The 20364-nt window shown below is 54.1% G+C and overlaps 2 protein-coding genes across 7 annotated transcripts in view; one reads left to right on the top strand and one right to left on the bottom strand.

The window, feature by feature from the left end:
• The window catches only part of ACO2 (aconitase 2), a 60166-nt gene extending 57821 nt beyond the window's left edge, over window positions 1-2345 (top strand). For all 4 annotated transcript variants that reach the window (XM_016939265.3, XM_063807926.1, XM_063807925.1 and 1 more), the window contains exons 16-18: window positions 659-791; window positions 1272-1393; window positions 1850-2345. In XM_016939265.3, coding sequence (XP_016794754.1) covers window positions 659-791; window positions 1272-1393; window positions 1850-1984 — 390 coding nt within the window. In that variant the 3' untranslated portion in view covers window positions 1985-2345. The remainder of the gene's footprint in view (window positions 1-658; window positions 792-1271; window positions 1394-1849) is intronic.
• POLR3H (RNA polymerase III subunit H) lies at window positions 2213-17978 on the bottom strand. Of its 3 annotated transcripts, none has more exons than XM_063807929.1 (7): window positions 17889-17978; window positions 17389-17519; window positions 14104-14200; window positions 6039-6125; window positions 5474-5537; window positions 4066-4267; window positions 2213-2707 (listed from the first exon to the last, which is right to left on the bottom strand). In XM_063807929.1, the coding sequence occupies exons 2-7, from the start codon at window positions 17497-17499 to the stop codon at window positions 2654-2656; spliced, it is 615 nt and encodes a 204-aa protein (XP_063663999.1). In that variant the 5' UTR covers window positions 17500-17519; window positions 17889-17978; the 3' UTR covers window positions 2213-2653. The 3 variants fall into 3 exon arrangements, with proteins under 3 accessions (XP_063663999.1, XP_016794756.1, XP_016794757.1); XM_016939267.4 differs by lacking the exon at window positions 17889-17978 and adding an exon at window positions 17820-17868; XM_016939268.3 differs by lacking the exon at window positions 17889-17978 and adding an exon at window positions 17806-17849.
• Between the last annotated feature and the right edge of the window lie 2386 nt (window positions 17979-20364).

The raw sequence follows: 20364 nt of genomic DNA on the forward strand, positions 1-20364 counted from the left end.
AGGCCCAGGTCCGGTGGTACAGCCGGGTCCCTGCACCAGGAGGAGTTAGTGAGAGATATCTCAGGATATCTGGCCCTAGACAAAGACAAGGAAGGGGGCCGACTCAGGAAGTCAGAGGCCAAAAGCTCAGAGAGGGGGCTACACGGGGCCTCACAGTGAGCAGGCAGAGAGGGTCTGAGGTGATTGGACTTTTTCTGCTTTGAGAAACAAACAGAACCAGGGCTGAACCCAAGTCCTGGCCCAGCCGGGTGAGAGGACTCTGGCACCCCCTGGTGGCTGGGTGGGGCAGAGAGTGCTCCCAGGAAGGGGGCGCCTTGAGCTTCACAGATGCATCTTGTGTGGGGCCCGGAGGCCGTCCCTGTCTCACCCAACCTCCCTCCACACACACCTGCCTCTGCCAAGCACCAATGGGTGGCTTCTGTCTTCTTTGCCACTACAAACAACCATGTGCCTCTGTCCCCTCGGGGCCTCGTTTGGGTCTCATTCACGCAGGCTTCACTTGCCCTTAGGCAGCAGGTGAGGAAGGGCCCCTCCAGCCCCTTTACCGGGAGCCTCAGGATGCCCAGGCGCCAGGTGGGTGAGGCCAGGCAGGTAGGGCCAGACAGGTGAGGACGGTGCCCTCCTCTGCCTTATAACCTTACCCCCGCTTGCCTGACAGAAACATGGCATCAGGTGGGTGGTGATCGGAGACGAGAACTACGGCGAGGGCTCGAGCCGGGAGCATGCAGCTCTGGAGCCTCGCCACCTTGGGGGCCGGGCCATCATCACCAAGAGCTTTGCCAGGATCCACGGTGAGCTGGAGTCTGTACCCAGGCCATCCTCATCCCATCCCTAGTGATCAAGGTCACTCTCCCTGCCCGTGGCTGAGTTGGGCCTGGTTCTAGGCTGTGTCCACTGCAGCCCACAGGCCCGTCAGCCTCTTGCCCCTTCTTAGGCTCACACAGTGCACATCCGACGCTCAGCTTCCTGGCTTCCCGCAGGCCCTGCTTCCAGGCTTGTAGATCTGAGCCGCTGAGATCTAGGACATGTGCCAGGGGGTTCTTTCTGATCATGAATGTGCAGCAGGAAGGCCTCGCAGACCTCAGCACCAGCGCACACTTGCTAGGGGCACCCCTAGTGAAAGGGAGCAGACCAGGGCCCCGTAGTCACTGCCCGGGCATTGTCCCAGGCAGCAGGATTAGGGGCATCTCCTAGAGCCCCAGATGGGTTCAGAAAATGAAGCTCTCCAGGCTAGTCAGACCCCCGATGACCGAATGCCACCTGCTTTCCAGAGACCAACCTGAAGAAACAGGGCCTGCTGCCTCTGACCTTCGCTGACCCGGCTGACTACAACAAGATTCACCCTGTGGACAAGCTGACCATTCAGGGCCTGAAGGACTTCACCCCTGGCAAGGTTAGGGGCCCGGGTCCCCCTGAGGTGGTGGGGTGAGGGACAGCCACCTTGTTTCCCCTCCTGCACTGGCCCCAGGGTAGCTTCTCCCAGGAGGCTTCATTCCAGCTGGAAAGGCCCCCAGTTCTCCAGGTGGCCCCACAGAGAAAGCAAAGTGCCTTCTCAGAGTTGGGGGTTGGGGTCAACCTGGGGCCCTCACACCTCCCCAACCTCCCTTTACTCACCAGGACCTGGCACTCAGGGGACAGCCCACCCACTGCAGGACCCTCTGGGCCCCAGGAATCCCCTGTAGGTGCCACCTGGGTCTGACCTGGGCCATCAGGCACAGACTGGCCTAGGATTTGGTTTGCCTGCTGACCTCCTAGGTCCCCAGGCAGTGCCCTGTCTCCCTGACCCCCCTGCAGGGCCAAGGGCACACAGTACCCACCACTTCCACCCACACCCACCTTCTCCTTGCAGCCCCTGAAGTGCATCATCAAGCACCCCAACGGGACCCAGGAGACCATCCTCCTGAACCACACCTTCAACGAGACGCAGATTGAGTGGTTCCGCGCTGGCAGTGCCCTCAACAGAATGAAGGAGCTGCAACAGTGAGGGCAGTGCCTCCCTGCCCCACCGCTGGCGTCAAGTTCAGCTCCACGTGTGCCATCAGTGGATCCGATCCGTCCAGCCATGGCTTCCTATTCCAAGATGGTGTGACCAGACATGCTTCCTGCTCCCCGCTTAGCCCACGGAGTGACTGTGGTTGTGGTGGGGGGGTTCTTAAAATAACTTTTTAGCCCCCGTCTTCCTGTTTTTAGTTTGGTTCAGATCTTAAGCAGCTCCATGCAACTGTATTTATTTTTGATGACAAGACTCCCATCTAAAGTTTTTCTCCTGCCTGATCATTTCATTGGTGGCTGAAGGATTCTAGAGAACCTTTTGTTCTTGCAAGGAAAACAAGAATCCAAAACCAGTGACTGTTCTGTGAGTGATTGGTGTCTGTGCCGTTTGTTGTCAAGTCCAGGGTCCAGGAAGGGTCTTTTCAGTCAAGGTCAGTGGAGGCCCAACAGCCACAGCCACAGATGGATCCATCACTGCAGTGAAGGAGGAGCAGGGCCTAGATGGTGGAGGAGCGGGGCAAGCTGGTGGGCACTCCTGGCCTTGCCTCACTGTCCAGCTCGAGACACTATCTCCTTAGCATCGGCCTCAGCTGCTGTTGTCTTCACAGCCGGCCGTACCACCTTCCCGCAGGCTGGTAGGGTCCACTGTCCAGCCCCAGGGCTAGTTGCTGGTCCACCAGGAGAGAAGGCCCAGGCCTGGCTCACTGATGGATCCCTGCCAGGGATAAAGAACACGCACATTTCACTGACATGCTGGCTTGAACCAACCTGGACAGGAGGTGAAGGGAGCCCAGCAGGCCCAGCACAGGCAAAGAGGAGGCGGGGCACACGGCAGCCAAGAGGCTCTGGAGAGATGTGGGAGCCACAGCAGTGCTCCCGACGGGCACGCGGCACGCAGGGCGCAGACCCCTCTCCAGGGACTCCAGGCCCTGATAGGGTCAGGGACCCTTCCTCACCCTTAGGCCTGCCCTCCAGGGCCACCTAGGTTCTAATCGTGGCAGGAAGGCTGAGCAAACACAAGGCCCATGCTCCAGATGCATCCAACAGGGAGCAGCCTTGAAAGCCACTCTTCCCCAGAGCCCTCCCTTTTATTTCACCACTGCTGCAATGCTGCTCCTACAGGGAGCCCTACCCATTTTTTTTTTTTTTTTTTTTTTTTTTTGAGACAGTCTCGCACTGTCACCCGGGCTGGAGTGGAGTGGCACAATCTTGGCTCACTGCAACCTCCACCTCCCGGGTTCACACCATTCTCCTGCCTCAGCCTCCCAAGTAGCTGGGACTACAGGCGCCCGCCACCACACCCGGCTAATTTTTTGTATTTTTAGTAGAGATGGGGTTTCACCGTGTTAGCCAGGATGGTCTCAATCTCCTGACCTCGTGATCCGCCCACCTTGGCCTCCCAAAGTGCTGGGATTACAGGCGTGAGCCACTGTGCCCCAGCAGCCCTACCCTTAATCTCAGGGCTTTGGTCTCTCCCAAGCCCCTTCCTTGATTTCTTTCTCCCTCAAACCCCTCCCTACCCCCCAATTTCTTAAAGATAGCATCTCATTGTGTTGCCCAAGCTGTAATGCAGTGGCACAACCTTGAACTCCTGGGCTTAAGGGATACTCCCATCTCAGCCTCCCAAGTAGCTGGGACCACAGGGCACGCCACCATGCCCTGCTAATTGTTTTTTATAGAGACAACTTCTCACTTTTTTAGCCAGGCTGGTCTCAAACTCCTGGCCTCACGCGATCCTCCCACTTTGGCCTCCCAAAGTGCTGGGATTATAGATGTGAGCCACTGCACTTGGCCTCAAAGCCGCTTTATCAGTGGTCTTGTCCAGCGTGAGCTCTGTCCCCTTTGCAAGCTGACTCGCCCACCCCACCAGCAGCCATGTACTTTTACTGCCTCACAGCCCTGGCCTACAGAAACTCAGGCTCTCCAGGGAGAAGTGACCAGCCAAGACCCCCCAAACAGGATCCCTGACCTGCTGGGGGAGATCCCAGAGCAGAAGCCCCAGGACACAGCTTCCAGCCCTGCACTCCGGCTCTCCCGCCTCATGGGGGCTTCAGCACCATCAGAGCCACTCACCACAAGCGTGTACGGAGCCTCCTTCTTTGGCAGCTCCTCACTGGAAGTGGTGGCATCTGCTGAGCTGGGCCCTGTGGGGGACGTGTCAACAAAGCTCTCGTCCACCACCCGGAAGCGGATCTCCTCGCCGGTGTCCATGTAGAGGTCGTGCGCTCCTTCCTCCGTCTCGTACTCCCACACCCACACCTGCTCCGCTTCGTCGCTGAGGGGGTCCAGGGTCAAGGCAGCAACCAGATAGTGGGAGGGGCTTCCCTCAGCACCCACTCCCCGACCCCGCAGGAAAAACCAATCTCAGGGTGAGATCACTGTGGCTGGGAAGTCACAGGAAAAGCAGGTCCCAGCCCCATGTACAAGGCCTGGGCCAAACAGAGAGGAACAAGCGCTCTTGGAGGCCAGGACCCAGGAAGGGGAACATGGGGTCCCCAGCCAGGCACCACGGCCAGACGCACATGGATCTCAGAGCACCAGAGCAGGAGGGGACGAGACAGGGTCCGAGTCCCATCTCTCAAGACAAGAGCAACCTGGGCCTCCTGCCACGGAGCCCCACACACCCTTTTCATCAAAGCCTTGTGACGGGCTGATGGGCACCCAAAGACTTGCCGTTTTCAAGAGGACATAGTGGGATGGGAGGTCACCTGCCCACTTGGATGACAGGTGGTGAGAGAACCAGCCGGGCTGCGCCAGGTTTTCTAACACATCCTGGAGTCACACGCAGACCCAGAGCCGTGCGGCCACCCAGCCAGGGCAGTCCCCCTTGGCTCTCCATCGTCCCTGGCAGAGCCCACACAGTGGAGCCATGGGTTCTCTGGTGGCAGTCCCACTGTTGGGTCCTGCCTCTGTGCCAGGTCCCGTGCTGTGCACCGTGGGTACAGCTGTGACACGTCAGAGTCCTTCCCAGTGAGGAGTCTCAGATTTGTGGATAGCCCCACAGAAACAGACAACCCCAGTGCAGCAAGGTGAGGGGTGGGACAGGGACAACGGAGGCCCAGGAGGAACACATCTTAGCCCATGACCCGGCACACAGGCAAGGCCTCACGTCCCAGGGACCAGCGCATGCCTCCAGGGCAAGTGATCTTTAAGATGATTCCTGCAGGGACAACCTAAGTGAAGTGAACCGGAAGTGAATGGTGTCCCCCAGGACACCACAGCTCTAATGGTGTGCAGTGTACAACCCAGAGAGCCAAGCCTGATGGCCCCGACAAAGACAGGCATGTGGACATCACATGACTCCCTGCATGGGAGGCACAGACAGGCTGGTGCCTCTGGAGCAAAAGCACAGGTGAGGGGCAGGCACAGAGGCCAGTGACATCAGGTTACAGGCCCCAAAGGCCACCCTAAGGAGTGGGGACCTTCCTTTGGAGAGGCCTGAGCTCCTCTGTGACAAACCACTTTAACCCTTGGAGGATACAACTTGGCTGGCTGCTGCAGTGACTCTGGGGGGATGAGAATGTCATCGAAGAAGCCTAGAGAGACTGGAAGGAAGGAAGCAGGTGACGGCCTGAGATGGGGGTCCCAGTGGACGCCAAACACTGCGGGGTCTTATGCTTGACAGGCAAGCCCTGCCTGGGGCTGCCCACGAGGCGGATGTCGCTGTGGAAACCTAGGCCCCTTCCCCACCTAATGCCTCTGCCTACACCACCCACATAGCGGAGCAGCCCTGGGCAAAGCCCGGAGCACCTAGTCCCCAAAACCTCTGCATACAACAGGGGCCAGTGGGCGCTGAAGACTCCCAGTCACTTCCGCCAGCTTCAGTGCCCACCCTGAAGTCCTGAGTGACGGCCTCACAGTGAAACCGCACTGCTGACGGAGGTCCTCACACAACACATAAAAGGGAGGGTGGGCAAGCTTCTCTGACACCACGGGGAAGGTTCGGCCTCGACACCTGAGCCCTCCCCTGACCATGTGGATGGACACAGACCTCCTGGCCCCACAGTGTTCCCAAGTCTTGTCTGAGGCGTCAGGGCCACTGTTACCGTGCACTCCTTCTGGGCTGCAGCCTTTGATCTTCCCAATGAGAATCTCATCTAGGAATGGATGAAACACCACGCAGCGAAAATGGACTGGAAATGAAGAGAGCCCATCAGTGATGCTGACCGGGGCCCCAGTGCGCTCCCATGTCACCCTCAGGTGCCAGCACACCTGGGGCCTGTGTGGCTGCTCCATGCCACATCCCCCTGCAGGCCTAGACCCTCCCTTTGTCTCCTGCAAGTTCACAGCATGGCCCCCACAAGGGGCCAGCAGCAGCTGTCCTGTAACTGGGCACTCCCAAAACTGCCAGGTTACTCACACCTGAGCCCAGATTCTGAGCCATCAGTGGCTCCAAAGTCAATTTCAACCTCCCTCCAGGCTCTCCTTCAGCTCCTAAAAAGGGCAGAAGCAACTGGTAAAGAACGCAGGGTTTGGAAACTCCCACCTCCTGCTGAGCAGCAAAGTCGGCGCCAGGCACAGCTCTGACCTGGAGAGGAGGCTAAAAATGCCCTGGTGTTGTGAGGCGCAGGCCAGCAGCCCAGCAAAAATGCCTCTGTGGGTTCCAGGCCATGCTGCAGGTGGTCCCCACTCACCTGACTGCAAGGAAAACACCAGGTGGGGTCTGTGCCCACATCGCACACTCTGACCCCAGGCCCTGGCATTAGCTGTATGTCACCTTGTCACTCAGGCCCTTGCTCGAAGCCCCAAAGTGGGAGTCCAACGCTGACCTGAGAATCGGCACGCGGCTGCCCCCTGCTGGTCACCAACAGAGTTCCCACCGTGAGGATAAGGCAGTGGCTCAGAGCCAGGGTGACCCACTCACAGCCACATAGCCATGGGGAGACACCTGGTCTTTCTGTACCCACCAGACAGGGCCACCGGGTCGAATCTTGCCTTCCTCAGACAGGTTTAATCCCAAACACAGGCTTCCACGATGCCGTCAACCATTTAGTCAGCCAACATGCCCCCCAGGACGGCAGGGACCCTGGCCCCTGGCTCCCTGGCATCAGCAGGGCATGAGGAGAGGCAGCCGATGGACCTCTCACCCTGGGAAGACACAAACGTGAGCCATCACAGCCACCATGAAGATGACTGGGCCTTGTGCTGACCTCCCAGAGAGCAGATGAGGGCGGCCAAGGGCCACTTACGCACAGATGGAAAAACCCTGTCCCCTACATGACCCAACATTCAGTTTGGTTTAATAAATCCTCACAGAGGCCGGGCAGGGTGGCTCAAGTCTGTAATCTTAGCACTTTGGGAGGCCGAGGTGGGCAGATCACCTGAGGTCAGGAGTTTGAGACCAGCCTGGCCAACATGATAAAACCCCGTCTCTACCAAAATACAAAAATTAGCCGGGTGTGGTACCAGGTGCCTATGATCCCAGCCACTCAGGAGGCTGAGGCAGGAGAATCACTTGAACCAGGAGGTGGAGGTTGCAGTACGCCAAGATCATGCCACTGCGCTCCAGCCTGGGCAACAGAGCAAGACTCCGTCTCAAAAAAAAAAAAACTTCACAGAGCCTGCACCAGGTTTGTGCCAGGCCCAGTCTGGGCACTGGGCTCACAGGGGTGGGACAGCACATGATCCTGCGCCCAGGGAGCCCCAGGCTGGAACAACCACATCCAAAAGCAAATGCTGGGCACCCGGAGTCCCCCATGGATGGATGAGTAAACAAAACATGCTGGAGACACACAATGGAATATTATGCAGCCTTACAAAGGAAGGAATTCTGACATGCACTACAGTGTGGCTGAACCTCGGGCTGAACCTTCACATGGGGCCAAGTGAAAGCAGCCAGACACAAAAGCCACACAGTGTGCGACTCCATTCATGTACAGTGTCCAGAACAACATCCACAGAGACAGAAAGCAGTTAAGTGGCTGCCAGAGGCTGGGTGAAGGACAGGATTAGCAGTGACTGCTACTGGGCGGGGTTTCTTTGTAGGGTGATAAAAACGCTGTGGAATGGCCCCGCGCACGGTGGCTCAAGTCTGTAATCCCAGCACTTTGGGAGGTCGAGGCGGGCGGATCACCTGAGGTCAGCAGTTCGAGACCATCCTGACCGACATGGTGAAACCCCGTCTCTACTAAAAAAATACAAAAATTAGCCAGGCATGGTATTGGGTGCCTATAATCCCAGCTACTTGGGAGGCTGAGGCATGAGAATTGCTTGAAACCAGGAGGCAGAGGTTACAGTGAGCTGAGACTGCGCCATTGCACTCCAGCCTGGGCAACAAGAGTGAAACTCTGTCAAAAAAAAAAAAAAAAATGTGGAATTAGATAGTGGTGATGGCTTAGCTGATGAGGGTGTTGTTCCTGGTGGTAGGGGGCCCTCTCCTGCCCTGCTCATATCTGCCTACCTACCATAACCCCTGGAGGCCTGTGGTGCCAATCACTGTATTCCTCCATTCCTACAGTTCCTCCGAACTGGAACTTGCATCTAGAATTTTTAATAGATTCAAGTCCTAACGTTTAGCAACAGAACTGCCTCATAATTGGTGTTGAGTTCTTCCATCAGGAACTATATAATGCTTGTTTGTCTCTCTTTGGGGGAAGCTAAAAAGTTAATGATCATTGATGAGATCTGTCTTCATAAGGAGTTGCAAAATGGTGATAATGTAATTAAAAAAAAAGATAGTGGTGATGGTTGCACAACTCTTAATATACAAAGCCACTAAATTGTATGCTTTGAAAGGGTGAATTTTGTGGTATGTGAATTATATCTCAGTGAAAAAACAGAAGGACACAGAGCAACAGGCTGGTCAGCCAGGAGAGTGCTGGATCTGCAGTTCATCTCACAAGAGCCCCACCTGGAGGTCTAGGGATGTGTAGCCTGCAGAGGGGATGCCTGGAAAGTCAGAAAGGATGAGTCTAAAGGACCATCAAGAAGACGAAGGAAGCTGGGCGCAGTGGCTCACGCCTGTAATCCCAGAACTTTGGGAGGCCGAGGCGGGCGGATCACTTGAAGCCAGGAGTTTGAGACCAGCCTGGCCAACATGGCAAAACCCAGTCTCTACTAAAAATACAAAAATTATTAGCTGAGCAGGCCGGGCGCTGTGGCTCACGCCTGTAATCCCAGCACTTTGGGAGGCCAAGGCAGGATGATCCCCTGAGGTCGGGAGTTCAGGACAAGCCTGATCAACATGGAGAAACCCCATCTCTACTAAAAATACAAAATTAGCTGAGCATGGTGGTGCATGCCTGTAATCCCAGCTACTTGGGAGGCTGAGGCAGAATTGCTTGAACCCGGGAGGCAGAGGTTGCAGTGAGCCGAGACTGCACCACTGCACTCCAGCGTGGGCAACAAGAGTGAAACTCTTGCATTTTTTTAGAGACAGGGTTTTAGCATGTTGCCCAGGCTGGTCTCGAACTCCTGGGCTCAAGTGATCTGCCCGCCTCAGACTCCCAAAGTGCTGGGATTACAGGCATGAGCCACCATATCTGCCCTATGAAAAAGTTCTGGAGGTGGGCCGGGCACAGTGGCTCACACCTGTAATCCCAGCACTTTGGGAGCCCGAGGCGGGCGGATCACGAGGTCAGGAGATCGAGACCATCCTGGCTAACATGATGAAACCCCATCTCAACTAAAAACACACAAAAAAATTAGCCAGGCGTGGTGGCGGGCGCCTGTAGTCCCAGCTACTCGGGAGGCTGAGGCGGGAGAATGGCGTGAACCCGGGCGGCGGAGCTTGCAGTGAGCCGAGATCACGCCACTGCACTCCAGCCTGGGCGACAGAGCAAGACTCCATCTTAAAAAAAATGAAAGTTCTGGAGGTGGATGGCGGTGAAGGTTGCATAAGAATATGAACGTGCCTAATGCCACTGACTTACACACTTAAAATGTTTAAATTGGTAAATTTCATGTTATGTATATTTTACCACAATAGAAAAAAATGAAATAAATGATAAACATGTCAAAAAAGGTTTAAAAAAAAAAAAAAAAGGCCAGGCGCAGTGGCTCATGCCTATAATCCCAGCACTTTGGGAGGCCAAGGCGGGCGGATCGCCGGAGGTCAGGAGTTCAAGACTATTCTGGCCAACATGGCAAAACCCCATTTCTACTAAAAATACAAAAATTAGCCAGGCGTGGTGGTGGGCACCTGTAATCTCAGCTACTCGGGAAGCTGAGGCAGGAGAATGGCTTCAACCCGGGAGGCAGAGAGGTTGCAGTGAGCCAAGATGGTGCCACTGCACTCCAGCCTGGGTGACAGAGAAGACTCTGTCTCTCAAAAAAAAAAAAAAAAAAAAAAAAGGCTTTTAAAAAAAAAAAAGGTGGGGGGTGTCTCTGCACCAACTCTGGCTGAGGAGGCTGCCCGATTTGCAAATCAATATAACATTTAAAAATGTTAAAAAATAAATAACTAAAGGTGGTCACAAAGGAGCGCTGCTCTAGACTGAGAGCAGGGCCCCCAATCAGTATGGGGCAGGCAGGGGCAGGGTATAGCAGGTCCCAGGCTTGGAGGATGTGGGGAACACGGGCTGGCACCAAATGTCGAGGGATAAACTTGGCCAGTGGGGGTCAGGGTCCCATGCCACAAAGGCCATCATCTGTGAGCACTCCCCACGTGCGGGGCGCTAGACCACAGCTTCACTCAGACTTGCTCGTTGACTCCTCACAGATATTTGATGAAGGAGGAAGGCTCTATTACTGTTATTATACTGTGTGCACAGATAGGGAAACCGAGTTTCAGACAGGTCAAGCAACTGCTCCCAAGGCCCAGGCAAATAAATATTCCTCTGAGCAAAGGTGAAGGCACAGCATGACCTGGTGCTGAGCCCTTCAGCACTGGCTCAGTGACAGCCCTGAGTGAGGCTGTGGGGTTGCAGGAGAGGGAGCAGTGGGAACAGGGCCTGGGGTCAGGCATCAGCCTCAAAGCATGGCAATTGGTTCCCACCACAAAATCACAGTTCACCCTGCATGGTGCTCAACAGGACTTTTATAGCTGCAGGGTTAACCCCATTGTACAGAGGAGGAAACCAAGGCAGAGAGAAGCAGAGGTACCCGCCCAAGGTCCCCATCCAGGAGACCAGAGCCAGAATTAATTCAAATCTAGGTCCTTGTGATCACTCCATGCCTCCCACCTGGTTCCCAAGAAAACAGAGACTCAGGACAGATGAGGGTGGGGGCTAATAAAAGCCAGCAGTAGAAATCTTCCAATTGAATAGACAGAATTTCCTCCAACTTTTTTTTTTTGAGACGGGGTCTCTCTCTGTCACCCAGCTGGAGTGCAGCGGCGTGTTCTTGGCCTCCTGGGTTCAAGCGATTCTCCTGCCTCCACCTCCACCTCCCAGGGAGCTGAGATTACAGGTGTGTACACCACCAGACCTGGCTAATTTTTTTTTTTTTTTTTTTGAGACACAGTCTCACCCTGTCGCCCAGGGTGGAGTGCAGTGGCACAATCTCAGCTCACTGCAACCTCTGCCTCCTGGGTTCAAGCGATTCTCCTGCCTCAGCCTCCAGAGTAGCTGGGATTACAGACATGTGCCACCACACCCAGCTAATTTTTTTTTTTTTTTTTTTTTTTTGAGACGGAGTTTCACTCTGTTGCCCAGGCTGGAGTGCAGTGGTGCGATCTCGGTTCACTGCAAGCTCCGCCTCCTGGGTTCACTCCATTCTCCTGCCTCAGCCTCCTGAGTAGCTGGGACTACAGGTGCCTGCCGCCACACCTGGCTAATGTTTTCTATTTTTAGTAGAGACAGGGTTTCACCGTGTTAGCCAGATCTCCTGACCTCATGATCTGCCCGCCTCGGCCTCCCAAAGTGCTGGGATTACAGAAGTGAGCCATCGTGCCTGGCTTTTTTTGTAGTTTTAGTAGAGATGAGGTTTTGCCATGTTGGCCAGGCTGGTCTAGAACTCCTGACCTCAGGTGATCCACCCGCCTTTACCTCCCAAAGTTCTGGGATTACAAGCGTGAGCCACCACACTCGGCCGCAACTTGACTTTTTTCTCCAAGTTTTTCTGGAAGTTCTAGTACCTATTACCACTTGTCTCCTGGACAACCAAGGCCCCTGTCCAAATGCGGAGACTGGGCTCAGCCTGGCATCCTTCTCTGTAAACAGAGGCCCTCGTGGTTGTTTTCACACTGCAATCTTATTTCTCTGCTAATGAAAATGCTCCTAGTCTGTACAAAGACAGCCTGTTTCTTCGGCCTCTCGGCGTACCATGGTAACATCCATGCGAACTAATTAATTCCCTGAATGGCTGGACACAGACACTAGGCAGTCTCACAGCATACTTGGGAATGTTCTGGCATCTCTGTGCTGAGAGGCTGACCAGTATGGACTACAGCAGGGCTTATCCAACATGAGCTTGTGTGACAACCACCTGGTACCTTGTTAAAACAGTCTTTGGGGCTGGGGGCAGTGGCTCATGCCTGTAATCCCAGCACTTTGGGAGGCCGAGGTGGGCGGATCACGAGGTCAGGAGTTCAAGACCAGCCTGACCAACATGGTGAAACCCCCCTCTACTAAAAATACAAAAATTAGCCAGGCGTGGTGGCACGTGCCTGTAATCCCAGCTACTCGGGAGGCTGAGGCAGGAGAATTGCTTGATGCTGGGAGGTGGAGGTTGCAGTGAGCCAAGATCACACTTCTGCACTCCAACCTGGGCAACAGAGCAAGACTCTGTCTTAAAAAAAAAAAAAAAAAAGTATTTGGGCCCATCCCCCAAGATTCTGACTCAGGCGGAGGCCTGGGGCAGGCTGAGAATTGCGCTCTGAGCGCCCAATGGATGGCAGGCTTGGCGCCTGCGCTCTGGGAGCCTGAACCATCTCAATGGGCCTCTCACCATCTCCTATACACTGGTTTGGTCCAGACATGAGAAAGAAGAATGCCCCTCTCCTGGGGCTCATCACCTCCCTTGACTGGTGGTCCTGGCTCCTCTCAGGGTGGTCCTCTCTCTACTCCTCCCTCCTTCCAGGATCTGGTAATCACCTTCCATTCCTGGATGCACACCCTTTTGCAATGTGACTGCAGTTTCTCCCACCCAGAGGTGAAGTCTGTTTCTCCATCCCCTCACCCTAGCCAATGGGATGGAAGCAGAGGCTTGAGAAGTACTTACGCACTGAACTTTGGAACCTTAAAACCGCCAAGCCCAGCCTGGCCTACTGAAAGATGAGACCATGTGGGGCAGAGATGGGCCAGCCCAGCCCAGGCCCCCAGTAACCAACCAGTCTGCCAACCTTCAGAATGTGAGACCATCCTAGATTGTCCAGCCCCAGGCCAGCCAGATGAGAGGAAAACCACCCAACTGACCGACAGAATAGGGAGAAACAATCCACGCTGATAAGTCACTGAGTGCTCGTTAGGTGCCAAGGCTCTGTCCTAAGAGCTTTCACGTATTAACTCCTTAATCCTCACAATGGTCTTAGAATATAAAATCTATCCTGAACTGCAGTTGACATCCTGAACTGCAACTGACAGATGAGGAAGCAGAGGCACAGAGCAATGACATATTCAGCCAGGACACACAGCTAGTAAGAAGCAGAGCTCAGCTTTGAATCTTGAGGCCACACTCTTACCTACTGTGTCCTACTATCGAAGTCCCCCACCCCCAGCCAGCCTGCTGATCCCCCTTCCGTCTGCTCTCCACAGGCAGCGGGCAGCCCGAGGAATGGACAAGGTGCAGGGCTCAGTAGCAATGAGACCAAAAGGGCACAGACACAGAGCTATGAAGTCAGAGCTGAAGAGGCCTTGAAAACCAACTAGTCCACATCCCAGGCCTCACAGATGAGGGAACAGAGGCCCAGAGAAGAGAAGTCTGCCGCTGTCACCAGGTCAATTCCTGGCCGATTCAGGATGAGGCCCCACATCTCCCAGCCTCCAGGACTCCCACCACCCTCTGGCCATCTCTTTGGCTTTAGCCTTTTAAAATTTTTTCATATTTTATTTATGTATTTAAAGACAGGGTCTTGCTATGTTGCCCAGGCTGGCCTTGAACTCTGTAGCTCAAGAGATCCTTCCGCCCTCAGCCTTACAGGCACGCACCACTGAACCTGGATTTGGCTTGACCTTTGGCTACAGAAAACTGAGCCCCAAGAAACCCAATGCCCCAGGGACAGAAGATACCCACCTTTGGTGTGTGATGCGCCATCCCCAGGGAACACATAGGCATCCTCCAGTTTGGTGATATCAAACAGACAAATGCAGAGTCCCACGTTGTACACGACCTGCATGCATACAAACACAGACACACAAGTACACATGGATACAGAGTGACCACAGGCCCAGCTCCCAGGCAATCTGAGCCCCTCACAACCACAAGCAAGCCTTGATTATCTCCTTTTTTAGGTGAAAATGAGTTTGTGGAGGGGACCAGGGTAAGGAACCTCAGAAGGATGCAGAGCTCTGGAAGGAGCAGGGCCTCGGGTGACAAAACAGGTCCAGGTTCCAAGGCCAGCTCCACCACCCACTGTGTGACTGCCAAGAGGGTCACTTCACCTCTCTGAGCCTCGGTCTCCCCATGTGCAAATGTGAAATACCAGGCTGCAGAGTTATAAAATAAAGAGAGATAACAGATGTGAAGCCCCTAGCCTTGTACCTGGCTCGTGTATTGGAAACCATCATCATCAAGGATCTTTGTTATTACTAGTGAGGACCAGTGACAGGAATGCTGCCTAAACGTGCACTCTCCGACATCCCAAAGCCAATGCCAGAGCTCACAGTTTAGTGAGCGTCACAGCCACAGCTAAACCCCACTGTGCTCACAACATCTCAGACACACAGACGCAGCCACAGGGACTGCAGCTGGCAGAGGGACACAAGACCTAGGCCCCAAGAATGTGCAGAAATCCCATGCCCTCACCCCACACCACTGTGGTTCAAACGACTGGCTCCTCAGTGTCTGCTTATCTGCCACCGAGTCATCACCCCCACTTAGAACCCTTGCAAGAACTGTCCAAGAATTAGCAAGAAGCTCAGAGAACTCAGAGTCGTGGCCAGACCTCACCAAGATAATGCCACAAGATCTGTGCCCTTTGTCAGACCATGGATTTCTGTGTGGGCCCCTCTCAAACGATTCATCTAATCAAATACTAAAAGACTTGTCCCAACAGGACCTCTACCCCAAAGGGACTATATTCCCTTCTTGGACTTTCCACACCTTCTCTCTCAAGGTCCATACCTCCATCCCCCAACAGACCCTCATCTTCAACCTCACAAAGTAACCAGAAGCCATCCACTTAAAGACTCCATGAGTTCCCTTCACTATCTAGCAACCCCCACATCAACCTCACCTCTTCTGAAGGGAACTGTCTCATGCATAAAGCCAGCTAAGCATCCTCTTTCTGGCTCCTTCTCAGCCCATCACCTTCTGATGCTCCACGGATAAAGACCAATACCTCAACTCCGACATCCTACAGGGCTGTGTGGCCTGGCCCCCACCCACCTGTCCAGCCCACCCTCCCCTCTGCCCAAGCCACACCAGCCTCTTCCACACCATGGTGGGTATTTTACCCCTTCTTCTTTTTTTTTTTTTGAAGCAAAGTTTCACTCTTGTCACCCAGGCTGGAAGGCAGTGGTGCGATTTCAGCTCACTGCAACCTCTGCCTCCTGGGTTCAAGTGATTCTTCTCCCTCTGCCTCCCAAGTAGCCGGGATTACAGGTGCCCGCCACCATGCCCAGCTATTTTTTGTATTTTTAGTAGACATGGGGCTTCACCATGTTGGGCAGGCTGGTCTCAAACTCCTGACCTTGGGTGATCCACCCGCCTCAGCCTCCCAAAGTGGTGGGATTACAGGTGTGAGTTCCCACGCCCGGCCTGTATTCCTTCTTCACAGGGCCTTTGCACATGCCAGTTCCTGCCTTCAGGGCTCTTCTCTCCACCCAGCCCCCTCCCACCCTAGAAAGGAATCCTCTGGTTGGCTCCACTTCACCATCAGACCTCACCTTCAACCCCACCTCCTCAACAAAGCTGCAGGTCCCCTCATTCCAGGGGACGTTCCTTTGTTCCACAGGTGTGTGAACACCTGTCCCTCATAACATTTACCTCAATTTGCCACCACTCAACTGTGGACCCTTCTCATTCATATCTGCTTTCCCACCACACTATAGCACAGAGCCTTGTCTCTGTTTCATTCATTCAGTCAACAAATGGCCGGGCGCAGTGGCTCACACCTGTAATTCCAGCACTTTGGGAGGCTGAGGCAGGCAGATCACCTGAGGTCAGAAGTTTGAGACCAGCCTGGCCAACATGGTGAAACCCCGTCTCTACTAAAAGTACAAAAATTAGCCAGGTGTGGTGGCAGGTGCCTGTAATCCCAGCTACTCAGGAGGCTGAAGCAGAAGAATAGCTTGAACCTGGGAGGTGGAGGTTGCAGTGAGCCAAGATCGCTTCATTGCACCCCAGCCTGGGCGACAAGAGCGGCACTCTTGTCTCACACACACAAACACAAAACAGAAAATTATGGGACATCTACTCCCGCCAGCCTTTGGCTAAATGAGGGGATACTTCAGGGAAGAAGGCAGATAAGGTCCCTGCTCTCAAGGAGAGGGAAAGGAAAAAGTCTAAGAAGGAAAGAGAGTGATGTGACACAGAATACCTGGAAAGGGAGGACTGTCAAAGAAATGGCAGTGGGAAGACCTCTCAGCTGGCACTAAGGCACATAGGCACAGCACAGAGAAGGCGCACAAATATTGGCTGCTGGAATGAAGGGATGAACCTCCTGACAGTTAATTCTGTACTACTAGAACTCTCCATCTTCACAAAAACAATGCATTGACCCGAGGCGATGGCGCACACCTGTAATCCCAGCACTTTGGGAGGCCGAGGCGGGGGGATCAAGAGATCGAGACCATCCTGGCCAAAATGGTGAAACCCCGTCTCTACGAAAAATACAAAAATTAGCTGGGGCTGGTGGCGCGCGCCTGTAGTTGTCCCAGCTACTCGGGAGGCTGAGGCAGGAGAATCGCTTGAACCCGGGAGGCGGAGGTTGCAGTGAGCCGAGATCGCGCCACTGCACTCCAGCCTGGACGAAAGAGCAAGACTCCGTCTCAAAAACAAAAAACAAAACAAAACGAACAACAACAACAACAAAAACAATGCATGGCTGGAAGGACAGCAATATTTTATCCCCATTTTAAAAATGGAAACCGAGGCCCAGAGGGGGTCAGTAACTTGCCTGCAATTGCAAAGTAATTTAGAATTGTGGAATCTAACACTTCCAGTTACAACTCCCTTTTTCAAGCCCATTTCCTTTTGATCCCCTTCAATATCTCCTTTCACGGTGAAGAAAAGTTCTGAGACATTAAGCTGCTTGCCCACGGCCAGGGCTTGGCATGACCGAGACCGGGCCTGCGGCCAGTGGGCGGCGCTCGCTCTCCCACGCCAAGGCCTGCCCGCGAGCCGTGGGCCCAGTACCTTGTTGGCCAACTTCTTGTTCAGCTCCTCGGCAATGGAGTCGTTGAGCTTCCTCTCAAACTGCCAAGGGGGGATCCGGACGGTGTCCACCATCTCCACCAGGACGAACATCCCGGCCTGCGCTGGGGGCTCTGGGAACAGGAGGGTCAGTCACGCACCAGGGCCGGGGGCAGGGAGAATCCCCGAGCCCCTTGGTCCCGTCCCGGTCGCTGAGGCCCCCAGGCTGGCGGTGAGGTTGCACGGGGCGGTCTCGGGGGCCCGGTCCGGGCCTTGCTCCGCTACTACAACATGAGGAAACTGAGGCCAGAGGGAGGCACTCTCCGTCCACAGCTCCGGGTGCGCGCCCGCGCCGCGAGACCCCGCCACGCCACGCCACGCCCCGCACCCGCGCCACGTGCCGCCGCTCGCACTACGCACCACGCACCACGTACCGCACACAGCCGCTCGCGCTTGCGCGACTGCGGGCGAGATTCCGAATCCATCGCTTCCGGAAAACTCACCAATAAGAAGCCTCTGTCCACCCCACCGAGGCGGGGCGGGGCTGCCTGTGTGCTCGCGCTCAGCGTGGGGCAGAGAGAGGGCGGGGAGAGGGCGGGGCCTCCTCCTTTCACAGGAGCAGAGCGGTTCCCCCGCCCCCGACAGCGCTTTCTGTTGCTAGGCGACCTCCGTGCAATCCCGCCTGATTATCCCTCGCCTGGCCTGTGCTTTACCCGCCTTGCTGTCCTCTGCTCCGCAGCCAGAGTGATCCTTTGGAAACGCAAACATATATTACCACATCTAAGTTAAAAAAAAAACCCACCGCAAACATAACATGCTTAGCACCCTTAAGTGTTCCGGAGACAAGCAGAATTGGCAGGAAAGAGGCATTTGGGACTGTTCTGGGATGATGGAAATGTTCTGTATTTTGTTTTCGGTGGTATAACATTGACGTATATAATTGTCCAAACTAATTGAACTCGACAGGATTTTTGCATTTATTTGTAGACATTATGTCCCAATTGAAAAGTTATAATAAATTGGAACAAAAAACACAACCCATTGAACTTAGAATACTAGATCCAAGCCGGGCGTGGCGGTGTACACCCGTAGTCCCACCTACTCAGAAGCCTGAGACAGCAGCATCGCTTGAGTCCAGGAGTTTGAGGTTGCAGTGAGGCAGTGACCTACAATCACGCCGCTGCACTCTAGCATGGGTGACAGTGACACCTCATGTCTAAACGAAAAAGAAGAAGAAGGAGAGGCGGAAGAAGAAGAAAGAAGAAGGGGAAGAAGAAGAAGAAAGAAGAAAGAAAAGGGAAAGAAGAAAGAAAAGAAAGAAAGAAGAAAAGTCCAAAACCTTTATGGTAGTTCACACGGCCCTGCAAGATCTGACCATACCCCCCTCCTATAGCCCCATCACGCTCTGTCTCGCTGACATTCCAGTCTCATTCATCTTCACGTGATAGCATGGGCTAAGAGAATTTGGTAACTTACCCAAGATCACGTGTTGACAAGTGGTAGAGGTGGGCCCAGTCTGAACCTCACTACCCTGCCTCTAAAAATTGGTGGGGTGTAGATGTATACTGTAGTGGGTTTGTTTGTTTGTTTGTTTGAGACGGAGTCTCGCTCTGTCGCCCAGGCTGGAGTGCAGTGGCGCGATCTTGGCTCACTGCAAGCTCCGCCTCTCGGGTTCACGCCATTCTCGTGCCTTAGCCTCCCGAGTAGCTGAGACTACAGGCGCCCACCATCACGCCCGGCTAATTTTTCGTATTTTTTTTAGTAGAGACGAGGTTTCACCGTGTTAGCCAGGATGGTCTCGATCTCCTGACCTCATGATCTGCCCACCTCAGCCTCCCAAAGTGCTGGGATTACAGGTGTGAGCCACCGCGCCCGGGCTTGTAGTGTGTTTTAACCAAAATAACAATTTAGGTACTTACAAAAGATCCTTGGGGTAAATGACAGAGGCACTTGGAAATGTATGGTGCCTTAATTTGCTGATTTCACAAGCATAGTGATCTCTCAGTGACACTGGCTGCAGTGATGCTAAATGTGGCCTTCCCTGCATCTATGATTTTATTTTTAGGTGTGCTTCTATAGGATTTGAGGTACTTGAGGACAGCAGCAAATGCTACTTCAGCTCTTTATTCCCACAATCCCCTAACACATTCCTAGGAAGCATTGAGTAAAGGTGTTTAGGGATTACCATTAATTCTTCCTCTCAAATGTTTCCTCTTTATTCCACTCCCACTACTATTGCTTCGGTTCAGGCCTTTTTTTTTTTTTCTTTTGAGACGGAATCTTGCTCTGTCGCCCAGACTGGAGTGCAGTGGCATGATCTCAGCTCAATGCAACCTCCACCTCCTGGGTTCAAGCGATTCTCCTGCCTCAGCTTCCCAAATAGCTGGGATTACAGGTGCCCACCACCACACTTAGCTAACTTTTGTATTTTTAGATAAGATTTCACCATGTTGGCCAGGCTGGTTTCGAACTCCTGACCTCAGGTGATCCCCCCCGATCTTGGCCTCTCAAAGTGCTGAGATTACAGGCATGAGCCACCGTGCCTAGCCAATATCTGGTCATTTAAAAGTATGTGGCGGGGCCGGGCGTGGTGGTTCACACCTGTAATCCCATCACTTTGGGAGGCCGAGGTGGGTGGATCACAAGGTCAGGAGATTGAGACTATCCTGGCTAACACGGTGAAACTCTGTCTCTACTAAAAATACAAAAAAAAAAAAAAGTAGCCGGGCGTGGTGGCACGCGCCTGTGGTCCCAGCTACTTGGGAGGCTGAGGCAGGAGAATCACTTGAACCCGGGAGGCAGAGGTTGCAGTGAGCTGAGATCACACCACTGCACTCCAGCCTGGCGACAAAGTGAGACTCCGTCTCAAAAAAAAAAAGTGTGTGGTGGCCAGGCGTGTGTCTCATGCCTGTAATCCCAGCACTTTGGGAGGCCAAGGTGGGCGGATCACCTGAGGTCAGGAGTTCAAGACCAGCCTGA

This window comes from Pan troglodytes, chromosome 23 (genome assembly GCF_028858775.2).
Source record: "Pan troglodytes isolate AG18354 chromosome 23, NHGRI_mPanTro3-v2.0_pri, whole genome shotgun sequence".
NCBI classification, from domain to species: Eukaryota; Metazoa; Chordata; class Mammalia; order Primates; family Hominidae; genus Pan; species Pan troglodytes.